We start from the raw sequence: 13,845 nt of genomic DNA on the forward strand, positions 1-13,845 counted from the left end.
CAGCTATCCGGGACCGCCGGCGAACCCTGCAACGACACTGGTGTCATCCTTTCCTAGAGAATCTAGTTGCCTTTAAACAGCTGCGGGCTCGGGCCTGGGCTCGGCGGTTAATCTGGCGGAGCAAACAAGACTGCTGGGAATGATATGTTGCCACCATAGGTTCTCGCACCTCCCCATCTCAGGTGTGGTCGCGGGTTCGGCGCATTTTTGGATTTCGCCCTCATGCGTCTGTCTCTTGCCTTTCTCTTCGGGGTACATATTGTAATGACTCAATCGCCATCGCCGAACATCTGGCAGAGTGCTTCGCTCATACTTCCGCGACAGCAGGCTATAGCGCAGAATTCCGCGCCATTAAAGAGCAGGCTGAGCGTACGCAGTTGTCGTTTCGCACGCACCGTTGGGAACGATACAACGCCCCATTTAGTGAATGGGAGTTCCAAAGTGCCCTTATAGCTTGCCCCAATACCTCTCAAAGTCCAGACCAAATTCACAACCATTTTCTTCGCCATCTCTCAGCGCACAATCAGGGTGAATTACTCGCCCTGTTTAACCGCATCTGGACGGAGGGCGTTTTCCCAACTCGTTGGCAGGATAGCGTTACCATCCCGGTGCTGAAACCTGGTGCAGATCCGTTGGTGGTTGATAGCTATCGCCCTATCAGCCTTACCAACGTTATGTGCGAACTCCTGGAATGGATGGTGAGTCAGTGGCTCATGTGGATCCTCGAAGCTCGGGGCCTCCTGGCCCAGCAACAGGGGGACTTCAATCAGGGCCACTCAGCGATCGACAATTTAGTCTCGTTAGAATCGGCTATTTGTACAGCTTTTACTCGGAGAGAACATCTAGTTGCTGTTTTCTTTGATCTTTGGAAGGCGTAAGATACCACCTCGCGTGATCATATCCTTGCTACACTGCACGAATGGGGCTTACATGGTCCACTTCAAATTTTTATCGGAATTTTCTCTCCAATCGCTCCTCTCGGGTTAGAGTTGGCACTTAATTTAGATCTGCTCATACTCAGGAGAACGGTGTCCCACAGGGCTCAGTTCTCAGTGTTCCTGTCTTTTTGGTGGCGATTAATGCTCTTGCCGCTGCAGTGGGCTCATTGATCTGTTCCTCTCTATATGCCGATGACTTTGCCTTTATTACAGTTCCCCAAGCATCAGTGTCAGTAAACGGCGGCTGCAGTGAGCTACCCATAAGGCACATATTTGGGCATCCAACCATGGTTTTCTGTTCTCAGCCTCGAAGACCCGAGTGATGCATTTCTGTCGTCATCGAACGGTCCACCTCAATCCACAGCTCTACATTTGCAATGAGCTCCTTCATATTGAGGAGATGCATCACTTTCTTGGCATGCTGTTTGATGCCCAGCTCACTTAAACAACGGTGCTGGCAGCACCTCAACATCCTTCGCTGCCTCAGCCACACTGTTCGGGGGGCTGCATGAACAACCCTCGTGCAGCTCTATAAGGCTTTAGTCCAGTCCCGTCTCGACTACGGAAGCGTGATGTACGACTTAGCAGCGCCTTCAACGTTGCAGATTCTCCATTGTGACGTCAGACTGGCGACAGGTGCCTTCCACACTAGTCCAGTGACTAGTCTTCTTGTAGAAGCTGGAATACCTCCCCTAAGATTCCGCCGAAACAGTTACTTGCGTCATACATCGCACGCGTCCATGCCTCGCCTGACCACCCAAACCGCAGGCTCCTTTTTCCACCTTCTGCACTCCCCTCCCCACGACGGTGGCCTAGGTCGGGTCTTCCGAAAGCGGTCCACGTTCGTTCCCTTCTCTTATCACTCGAGTCCTTGGCCATCTTCTTCTACCCTTCCTTGGTCCCTCCCTCGCTTGCTGTCTTGCTTGGATTTGTCCTGCGACTCCAAGTCCTCCATTCTAACTGCCAGTCTTCGTCAACAATTCCTGGCTCTTCCTGCCTCATTTCGCGATACACATGTAGTCTACACCGATGGTTCTGTGGTCGATGGACGCACTGCGTTTGCTTTCAGGCACGGCGACTATGTTGAGCAGCATTCCCTGCCTTGTGGGACTAGTGTTTTCACTGCGGAGCTGGTTGCTCTTTATCGTGCACTCGCTCACCTTTCCTCCTGCCCTGGGGAGTCATTTGACATATGCAGTGGCTCCCTGAGTGGATTGCAAGCACTCGACCAGTGTTTTTCTCGGGATCCTTTGGTGCGCAGTATTCAAGATGCTGTTTTTGCTTTCGCTGAGTGTGGTCGTTCAGCGACGTTTGTGTGGACCCCGGGCCACATCGCCATTCCAGGAAACGAACGTGTCGATCTGTTGGCCAAGCAGGCCACCACTTCCACCACTTCGCCACCACTTCGCCACCACTTCGCCACCACTTCGCCACCACTTCGCCACCACTTCGCCACCACTTCGCCACCACTTCGCCACCACTTCGCCACCACTTCGCCACCACTTCGCCACCCCTGGAGCTTGGTCTCTAGGAAAGAGACCTCCGGTCAGCCCTACATCGCAAGGTCAACGATGTTTGGAGCTCTGAATGGTCTGTCTTGAACACACCAAATAAGCTCTGCATGGTAAAGTCATCCACTGACTCAGTTGTTCTGTCATCTCCGAAGTGGACATATGCAGTTGCCCACAGCTATCTCCTTCGCCATGAGAACCCGCCCAAGTGTCGCTGTGATGCAGGGCTGACAGTGGTCCATCTTCTGATGGACTGCTCCCTTTTAGACCCCTTGCGGCAGTCCTTTAATTTCCAGCTGCACTTCCTTTAATCCTAGGTGACGATGCCTCTATAGCTGACTCAGCTTTACGTTTTATCCGTGCAGCTGGGTTTTATCACTCACTCTAGCGTGGGCGTTCTCGCATGATTTCTCAGGCTACACCCACTCAAGCGACTTTTAATTGTGATATGGATACCAAAATAATGGCTTTTATGGTAACAAGTTGTGTTGGTACGTCTATCAACGCTTTCCAGCTGGAGGTTCTTCGTTTGTAGTTCAGTGGTTGACCTTTTACCTGATCCATCAACCTCTGTAGTCTGTTTTACTATAGTGAAGTATTTGCTCTGCTCCTTTTAAGTGTCCTCTATTTTGTGTTATTGCGGTGTTCATTTTAGCTCTGAACCCCTTGGTGTTCCCTCCCTCTGGGTACAAAGGTTACGCTTTTACTGTATGACCTGATGTTCAGCCCCCATCAAACCCTAAAACCAACCAACCAACAGATTTGTACATAAACCATAAGGCTGTAGTGAGTCCAGGGCCATGAAGGGGAAGCTATGGTTGGGAAGGGAGTGAGACAGGCTACAACCCTATCTCCAATGTTATTCAATCTATATATTGAGCAAGCAGTAAAGGAAACAAAAGAAAAAATTTGGAGTAGGGATTAAAAAACATGGAGAAGAAATAAAAACTGAGGTTAGCCGATGACATTTTAATTCTGTCGGAGACAGCAAAGGATCTGGAAAAGCAGCTGAATGGAATGGACTTGGTCTTCAAAGGAGGATATAATATGAACATCCAAAAAAGCAAAACGAGGATAGTGGAATGTAGTCTAATTAAACCAGGTGATGCTGAGGGAATTGGATTAGGAAATGAGAAAGTACTTGATGAGTGTTGGTATTTAGGGAACAATATGACAGATGATGGTCGAAGTGTAGAGAATATAAAATGTAGACTGGCAATGGCAAGAAAAGCGTTTCTGAAGAACATCGAGTATAGATTTAAGTGTCAGGAAGTCTTTTCTAAAAGTATTTGTATGGATGTGAGACATGGACGATAAATAGTTTAGACAAGAAGGGAATAGAAGCTTCCGAAATGTGGTGCTACAGAAGAATGCTAAAGACTAGATGGCTAGATCATGTAACTAATGAAGATGTACTGAAAATAACTGGAACGAAGAGGAATTTCTGGTACAACTTGAGTAGAAAAAGGGATCGGTTGGTAGGACATGTTCTGAGGCAGCAAGGGATCACCAAGTTAGTATTGGAGGGCAGTGTGGACGGTAAAAATCGTTGAGGGAAACCTAGAGATGAATACACTAATCAGATTCATAGGGATGTTGGGTGCAGTAGTTACTTGGAAATGAAGCAGCTTGCACAGGATAGAGTAGCATGGAGAGCTGGATCAATCCAGTCTCCAGACTGAAGGCAACAACAACATGTAATATGTAGTGTCTTCCACCCTGATTGTTCTATTATCTTTTCCATGTTGCGTCAATATTTTCATTTCAGAATTCCACCTAGAGCCAACAACTTTAATCGTGACAAGTAAATAATTAACTCACCTGGCCCGTCTTTTTTTCTGTTTCACATATTCGTCGCGTTTAGGAAGTTCCTATTGTGATAGTATTGATGCCTGTTTCCTCTGTGGAGGGGCGTTTTGCCATAACATCTGCAGCTGTCTTTCATAACATGAGCTGGTGCGAATATGAGGTGTATGTGCTAACGTTTATCTTCCTATAGTCAGGTAGCTCAAGAATGTATCAACTGCACAAGTTATCTGTTGTCATGGTGATTTTTATGTAAACCTGTTACATGGTATTATTTTGAATCTTGTTGATGACGGTTTCCTTTCTTCCAACATTAGTGAGGTTCGCTGTTGCCCAGTCGCATTAACCCTTCAAAAGGATCTATTTCGTCATTGTTCCATAAGTACGTGTGTATTCCAAGGAGTTACTCTCAAGACTCGAAACAGAGATCTGCTATTTTCACAAGCTGTTCCTTTCTTACTTTGAAACATTGTGGTTACATAAAGGAATGTACTTGATTACCCGACGATAAAGATTCCGAACATGCGACGGTCACGCAAAACCACTATAGAACGCGATGTGATAGCGGTCGCTTATCAGTAAGTGGACTGTGTGCAAAGTTGATAAGTAGTGTTCTGTCAGGGAGATGACAGAGTTCTTGATAAGCGATGAGAACGCTTTTCGTTATCCATAGAATGATGCACCTCTGTAATGAAGTAATTATTGTGATCCGCATGCCACAAGCAGGCATATCTTCTTTGTAGCGCGTAGTAACGTCTCCTCATGTTGCATCACGATTTCTGGCTATGTACAACGCCTGTTCGTCCTTCACTCTTTCCACTGTTGTCTATATTTACTTGCACAAGTCTTAAAAAAGCTATGTGCCGAACTAGAATGAATCGCTAGTGACATTGTGGGAAGTTGAATTGTTTCGGAACAGGATCATTATAATTAATCACATAAATTAACTTCTAATTAATTAATCAACTAACACAATTTGCAAAAAAATGCTAATAACGAACTAGATTATAAAAGTGGGAAAAACGGGAATCATCTAATTGCAAGGAATGATCGAGCATATCATTGTTAATATAGCCCGTAAATACCAACTATGCTGACATAAATAAATGTAAAAATATTTACAAAATAATTAGTAACAAAACGGAATATAATAGTGGAAGAAAACTCATACAACGAACAAACCTAATAATGACTTGTGGTTCGTAGAATTTAACTTAATGTCTTTCATTTCACTGATGTTCATCACTGATTTCATTACTTCTGATTTTCTCGCTATGACAGCGCTATCCTGAGTGCATAAACTTCGTAAACTAAACGATAGATGGTGTTAGTTAAGTGTCTCATGTGGAAAATCTACACTGATTGTAAATTTATTTCAGGAGGAAAAATGTTTGAGGTGTTGCAGAAGACCTGGAATTTACTTGGAGTGAATATTGTTCCGGATCTATATATATTGCAGTATAAAGAGAATGTTATTGGTAAAGCATTTATTATTCGCAAATAAGTTTAGCATTCACATTACAAAGCACTTGTTTGCCGATTTATACATAGCAGTTAGCAATACGGCGCATTCGCATTACAAAACAATTTTTTGCCTAGTTTAATCGTAACAATTAGTTAGCTATGCGATGTCACGTGGAACGTGAGTTCACGACAGTGTGTGGTGGCGCCACCTCACTACCACTATCCATCAGCCACCATAACTCCAAAGAGGACAGAGATGGATCACCCTTCTTGGCAAGTTTCCCCCTTTTAAGTGAACTCTTCTGCTCTTTTCTGATATAATGTTATGCTTATGAGCCTAGGTTTCATCACACGCGGTAGCCTCCGACCAATGTGATGGCTTTTGTCAATGTCACTACATTTATCCACCACATTTATCTGCAGGCCAAGCTTCTAACAGACAATCACAATAAATAAATCATTCATGTTTCCCCATTCACCCCCCCCTCCACTCACCCCCTCCTCCCCCCTCCCCCCCCCCCCTAGCAAGACGAAGTTTTTCATTCTCTATATTGCGTCAGTGTGTCAACGTCCACGATTATTTTATTCTCAACACCAGAGGACCTTCTCTCTCTTTTTTGGTCAAAGAAATGCTTATAGATATGCTATGATCTATGCAGTGTGGTCGTTGCGTTGGTGTACCGTGCCATGCCTGCCTGAGACCAGACGAATCACTGACGCCAGGAAGTGAAGTCTTACCCTAGGAGTTAACTATGCAGGCTGACTCTTGGCTTCGTCTAGGAGGCAAATCTACTGGTGATGAACAAAGCAGGGTGATGAGTGCCGCAGGCTATAGCTAGAAAGCCCTGAAAAGTTTTTGGTTCTGTAGCCGGCTGTAGACGAATGCCGACTGTCTGTCACTTCTTAGTTACGAAATGTTACTCGTCAATACTACACAGAAAATACACTACTGGCCATTAAAAGTGATACACCACGAAGATGATATGCTACAGACGCGAAATTTAACCGACAGGAAGATGATGCTGCGATAGGCAAATGATCAGCTTTTCAGAGCGACACCTACAACGTGCTGACATGAGGAAAGTTTCCAACAGATGTCTCATACACAAACAACAGTTCACCGGCGTTGCCTGGAGAAACGTTGTTGTGATGCCTCGTGTAAAGAGGAGAAATGCGTACCATCACGTTTCCGACTTTAATAAAGGTCGGATTGTAGCCTATCGCGATTTCTGTTTGTCGTATCGCGACATTTCTGTTGGCGTTGGTCGAGATCCAAAGACTGTTAGCAGAATATGGAATTGGTGGGTTCAGGAGAGTAATACGGAACGCCGTGCTGGACCCCAACGGCCTCTTATCACTAGCAGTGAGATGACAGGCATCTTATCGGCATGGCTGTAACGAATCGTGCAGCCACGTCTCGATCCCTGAGTCAACAGATGGGGACGTTTGCAAGACAACCATCTGCACGAACAGTTCGACGTCTACAGCAGATTGGACTATCAGCTCGGAGAGCATGGCTGCGGTTACCCTTGACGCTGCATCACAGACAGGAGCGCCTGCGATGGTGTACTCAATGACGAACCTGGGTGCACGAAAACGCCATTTTTTCGGATGAATCCAGGTTCTGTTTACAGCATCATGATGGCGACATCGCGGTGAACGCACATTGGAAGCGTGTATTCGTTCGCCATACTGGTGTATCACCCGGCGTGATGGTATGGGGTGCCATTGGTTACACGTCTGTCACCTCTTATTCGCATAGACGGCATTTTAAACAGTGGACGTTACATTTCAGATGTGTTAAGACCCGTGGCTCTACCCTTCATTCGATCCCTGCGAAACCCTACATTTCAGCACGATAATGCACGACCGCATGTTGCAGGTCCTGTACGGGCCTTTCTGGATACAGAAAATGTTCGACTGCTGCCCTGGCCAGAATATCCTTCAGATCTCTCACCAATTGAAAACGTCTGGTCAATGGTGGTCGAGCAACTGGCTCGTCACAATGCGCCAGTGGTACCGCGTTGAAGCTGCATGGACAGCTGTACCTCTACACGCCATCCAAGCTCTGTTTGACTCAATGCCCAGGCGTATCAAGGCCGTTATCATGGCCAGAGGTGGTTGTTCTAGGTACTGATTTCTCAGGATCTATGCACCAAAATTGCGTGAAAAGGTAATCACATGTGAGCTCTAGTATAATATATTTGTTCATTGAATACCCATTTACCATCTGAATTTCTTCTTGGTGTATCAGTTTTAATGACAGCAGTATACTAAAACTTAAGCCAAACAATCTGCATAATAAAATGAGATTTTCGCGCTGCAGAGTAGTGTGCGCTGATATGAAACTTCCTGCCAGATTAAAACTGTGACCCGGACCGTGACTTGAACTCGGGACGTTTAGCTTTTGCGGGCAAGTGCCCTATCCGCACTTGCCCCCGAAAGGCAAATGTCCCGAGTTCGAGTCTGTCCGGCACACAGTTTTAATCTGGCAGGAAGTTTAAACCTACATAATAAATGCGGATCTCATTCGACGCCACTGTGCGAACGCAATTCTTTTCGCATGGTTGGGTCTGATGGACAGCTGCTGGTGGGTGGGTGGCGTTCAACAGAGTTTGAACTTAATCTACGACTAGTAATCTAGGTGTGCCATTTCAACAATCAAAATTTTGAAAGAAATGGTTTCGAGTGGAAGATTTTAACTTTGCGTGAGTGATAGTTCTATTTCGGGCTGAAGTTTTACAGTAAAGCAGATCAGTGATAGAATTTAACATTAACACATGGTGGGGGATTCTATTTAGGTTCTGCTTTCACATAAACGAACTAAATAGGAAATCTGTCAAGTTTTATTGAATATTCCCACTTAGAATACTAAATTTTTAACTTTGCCATCGAACCTACATGATTTTAATGATTTTATGTCAGAGCATTGTATATTTTTGTGTTTTTAATGAACAGTTTAGAGAATTCAACTCAACTTCGCTACTGTGTTGAATACGAGTCTTATTATTTATTTCCCACTGAATTTTAAGTTGTTTATTAACTTATTAAATTATTCATTAACTGATGCAACATATAGCGAAATTAAAGTGTGTTTAATCAGTGCTTGCCTAACGAAACCTATTGCAGACACCGGATGCCGTTATTAGGACATATGCACAGGGCTGGACGCACCATCCCTGTGACTTTAGAGCCCTCATTCCTCGTCAGGGTCGTTCACTTACCTGCACCTCAATAAATTTTAGATCGTATCTGACACCTTTAATGTAACATTTCGTAATCGATCTTCTCATCAGGAAGGAAGGAAGGAGGGGGTGAGGGGTTGAGGGGAGGGAGACAGCTTGCAACCCGCAGCCAGGGATTGGGCAATCATTTTGTGCAGTTGAACACAATAGTGGGATGTCAAGTGTATTTTTGCACATATATTGAACAGTATCATATATTGCACGTACCGGGTGATCAGAAAGTCAGTATTAATTTGAAAACTTAATAAGCCACGGAATAATGTATACACAGAGGTAAAAATTGACACACATGCTTGGAATGACATAAGGTTTTACTAGGACCAAAAAAACACCCCATGTTGCTAGACGCGTGAAAGATCTGTTGCGCGCGTCGTTTGGTGATGACCGTGTGCTCAGCCGCTACTTTCGTCATGCTTGGCCTCCCAGGTCCCCCGACCTCAGTCCGTGCGATTATTGGCTTTGCGGTTACCTGAAGTCGCAAGTGTATCGTGATCGACCGACATCTCTAGGGATGCTGAAAGACAACATCCGATGCCAATGCCTCACAACTCCGGACATGCTTTACAGTGCTGTTCATAACATGATTTCTCGACTACAGCTATGTTGAGGAATGATCGTGGACATATTGGACATTTCCTGTAAAGAACATCATCTTTGCTTTGCCTTACTTTGTTATGCTAATTATTGCTACTCTCGTCAGTTGAAGCGCCATCTGTCGGACATTTTTTGAACGTTTGTATTTTTTTTGTTCTAATAAAACCCCATGTCATTTCAAGCATGTGTGTCAATTTGTACCTCTCTATCTACATTATTCCGTGATTAATTCAGTTTTCAAATTTATGCGACTTTTTGATCACCCGGTATATAGGACAACAGTGGCCCTCTAGAACTCCATCAAAGTTGGTAAAAACAGGCGAGCGAAAGTAACGCACGATTTTCAGTGACTGCCGTGACACTTTTCACTGATTCATAGTATTCTCTCTTGATTCGTCAGACACTGGAAGTCTTAGTGGACGTCTGGAGCTGATACGTTGTTGGGTGGGTGTGCTGACTTTGGCGTACTGCGCAGGTGATGCAGAACCTGGGCACGCTGGTGGTGTTCTGCGTGGCACCGTACGTGCACTTCCGCACTCTGGCCGGCATCCTGCTGGCGTTCCCCCTGCTGCTGGTGGCCACCCTCTCGTGGATGCCGGAGTCCCCCACCTACCTGCTGCTCAGGGGGCGCAACAGCGAGGCCCAGCAGTCGCTCGTCAGGCTGCGCGGCATGAACAACTCCGAGGTACAGCGCATTATGTTTGGCTTCAGTAGCAGTTCTGAAAGCTTGTTTACATCCTCTCATCCACCTTTCAACATGTATGACGTAATCATTTTCTTCCGCTTTCTTTGATATGTGCTAAGGAACGAGAGGAATTGTTGGACTGGAATAATGACAGGCAATGAGGGACGACATGAAATACAGTACATACGTAATAGGGGTGGAGTGATACATTTAAAACGAAATATGGTACCATAATTTACCACGTTGGAAAGCAGAGTAACACACATATATAACGTTCATGTTTGAGACAGATCAGACTCCCAATGTAAATGTTGATATCAGGCTCTCAGTAAGGAGTATGCCCTCCTTGGGCACTTCAGCACATTTTTCACCTGTTTTTCATACTGTTGAGATGTCCTTTCGGGACATCATCCCGCTCCCCTCGTCCCGCTCCCCGCGTTTTTCCATTCTTGTCCTTTTCGGGGAGGTAGTGTTCCGTTGAGAAACAAGTCTTCCAAGAGTTTCCCAGCTCAATAACGTTTAGCTCCAGGGAATACGCAGGCCATTCCATGCTGTCAATATCTTCACTTTCCAGGGTGTCCCACACTTCAGTGGTCCTGTGTCGGCGGCCATTGTCGTCTATAAACAGAAAATCGAAACCTACCGCACCCCTAAACATACGGAGATGATCCAGAATAATCTCGCCGCAATGCCGCTGTGCTGTAACAGTACCGCGCACAAAGATAAGCAGCGCTGTTTGGCCATTGTGTATAATGCTTGCTCACACCGTAAAGCCTAGGCCATACCGATGATGTTCCTGAACATTCTGTGGTCGGTAACGTGTTCCCGGTGTAGCGATGCAAAGGGCACCAAACTTGTTACAAAAGTCAATAAATTACTCAACGGACAGTATTTTTCAGTACACTTATTTCATTCATTCCAAGCAAGTGTCGATTCGTGACGTCATCGTCCAGACACGACATAATCTGAATCCGTTTTAGCAAACTGATAATTTTTTTCAGGTGATAAAATTTTATTGGTTATGAAATAAAAGTTCTTAAAGTTTATACAGAATCGGAAATGTTTAATTAGAAATTACATGACATAATTTATTTGTTTAATATAATGGAGTTTTGAACTTTGTATGCATAAAGTGTGAATTGATGTGCGGCTTTTAGTCTGAGACGAGTTATCACTTAGAGTGCTAAAAGTGAGCGTGTTCAGTTCGCTGACCTATATGGTGAATTTTATTTTGTGATCTTGACCCGAGTAAATCCAGTTTCATTTACGTGAGACAGACACATCACATAATTACAAAAGAGTCGTTTAGCCCATTAGGGAAAACTGAAACCTGCGCACTCGATTTGAAACACGTTACACGCCAGTGCGTGATCGAGCTGGCCAGTAAATCGAGTACAATAGTTGCAAAATGCGTTTGGACTTAATGCACGAAGCTGGAAATTAATTTTGAGACAAGTGCTGATTTTTACAAAAATAAATGAACCGAAAGATTATTCAAAATATCGAGGTCCAGTTTTACTTGAGACACGTATCACCTTGTTGATTACGTTGCCTAGCAATACTGTAAAGCAGCTTAGTTAATTCATTAGAACTCTTTGCGACCTAGTAAGGCCCATTACACACACACACAAAATATTACACGAAATTTGCTGACCGCCTGAGAGTATGAGAGTGTTGTTCTTTCCATAAATGCCAATAAACCGGCAGTTTCAAAAGTTAAATTATTGTTGTGTAAATTCATTGACTCTCCTACACCGCTACGGAACTTGTTGTATCGCGTCTCTTCACAAGAGATCTCAAGAAGCCGCGATAAACAAGAAGAAGAAAAAGACTAAAGAAGAGGCACCGGTATACCGTCTCTCTTTACACTAACTAGTGGCCGGAATCACTAGCCACAGTGCAGCGGGATACATCGGAGACTATCATTCTGGACCACTGTTTCTGACCACAACCAACATTCTCCCTACACCAACGAAATCTTTTTCAATAGTGGCGTAGGAGATATACGAATTCAACAGGCTTCCAAGCATACACATCAGCCTGATATAATCACCGCGAAATATTTCTGGCAGAGATATGTATACGAGTAGCGGTTCCAACAAGTGCAGCGATCTGCCTAGGAGTGAGATACAGTTGTCTTCACTAGGGCTACGTATCGATCCTCTTGCGGTATGGTAGGCCGTCTGCGACTACGCTTTCGCTTATCAGTTACTCCTTCAGTGACCTTTTTAAAGTGCGATATGGTTCTTTTGAACAACAGCCATTCGGTGGCCACAGCTGTGGCACTCTGATCGGCTTCGAGGTGTCCAACTGCTCGTCCACGATCGTAAATAGTCAAATGATCTCCTACAGACATGTTGTCGTACCACACGGAATGCCGCACTACTTCGGTCCACAGCAACCTTCGTCAAACACCCAGTTACCATGAAATGTCGAAGGCATACAGAGCGTTCGTGCACAGGCTTCGCTGCAGTTGTTTTGTCCTCAACAGTTCCTTTTACTATCATTGGTCGGGTGTTCCATAGCAATTTCCGGTTCATACGTAACAATTTGCATTTGTTCCTAACGACCATAGACTGCGCACGTAACTATCTCTGCCGTGTTGAGGTTTGAAACCAACGTCTAAGCCACGTTTCGCGGTGTAGGAAGCAGTTTCCATCATTACGAACTGTGTGGAGTTGAGTTACTGTCCTTTCATTTATAACTGAAATCGAGCATTGATTTTAACAATAAATCAACGTGCCTTATTTATATTACATATGTAGTAGTGCGGTTAACCTATTTCTCCGAAAATCCCAATATTAATGCGATGGTTATCGTCTTTACATGTGACCAGGTGAAACGCATTTATAGCTCCGTTTGTAAGCAATAGAATTAGAGTTCTTCAATGTATACCTGTTTTTGTTGCACTGTGAGGTTTTTATTCACCGCTTCCACAGGAGTGAAAAAGAAAATGACGACTACTCAACAATACGTGCGAAATGTTTTGTTATAATTTTTTTAAGAAATTAAATACTCTATCGTTAAAGCTTATTTTTACTCAAAGTAAGCATACAACGAAACATTATATACTGTAATACATTACAAAACTTTGATTATGGAGAAAACTCCTCACTTGGGGAAACTTGTGGCAACCATGAAACTGAGCCGAAACTGATGTAATAAACGATCAATGTCGTTCCAGGCAATAATTAAACATTGCGTCAGAGCAAATTAAACCAGAAGCATATATCGATATAAATGTTGAACACTGTATAAAAGAGATTGCCAAGAACAAGAAAAGAAAGAAAGGACCACAATTGATCAATGACAACATCTGGACGAAGAGGAAAAATGAAAATCTATACAGAAACATAGAAACAAACACTCACACAATAAGGGAGAGGAGATTAAAGTTTTACTGTCTTATTTACAGAATGAACGACAATAGGCTAACGAAGAAAACTTCTAATTTCATTTCCAAATTAAAAAACACAACTGGGTGGCACGTAGAGACAAGAAGGAATTCAAGAAAACTCAACGTCACAGAAAACACCATACAGGACACAGCCCATTTCAGCCTAATGATAAATACTGCTAAATTTCGTAACCAACAACAGTAA

At 44.2% G+C, this 13,845-nt stretch overlaps 1 protein-coding gene across 2 annotated transcripts in view; it reads left to right on the plus strand.

Annotated features, from left to right (window-relative positions):
- Positions 1–13,845, plus strand: part of LOC126267108 (facilitated trehalose transporter Tret1-like) — a 97,463-nt gene that overhangs the window by 54,987 nt on the left and 28,631 nt on the right. For both annotated transcript variants that reach the window (XM_049972007.1, XM_049972008.1), the window contains exon 4: positions 10,034–10,243. In XM_049972007.1, the coding sequence (XP_049827964.1) occupies positions 10,034–10,243 (210 nt within the window). The remainder of the gene's footprint in view (positions 1–10,033; positions 10,244–13,845) is intronic.

The sequence above is a fragment of the Schistocerca gregaria genome, chromosome 4 (genome assembly GCF_023897955.1).
Source record: "Schistocerca gregaria isolate iqSchGreg1 chromosome 4, iqSchGreg1.2, whole genome shotgun sequence".
Lineage (NCBI taxonomy): Eukaryota > Metazoa > Arthropoda > Insecta > Orthoptera > Acrididae > Schistocerca > Schistocerca gregaria.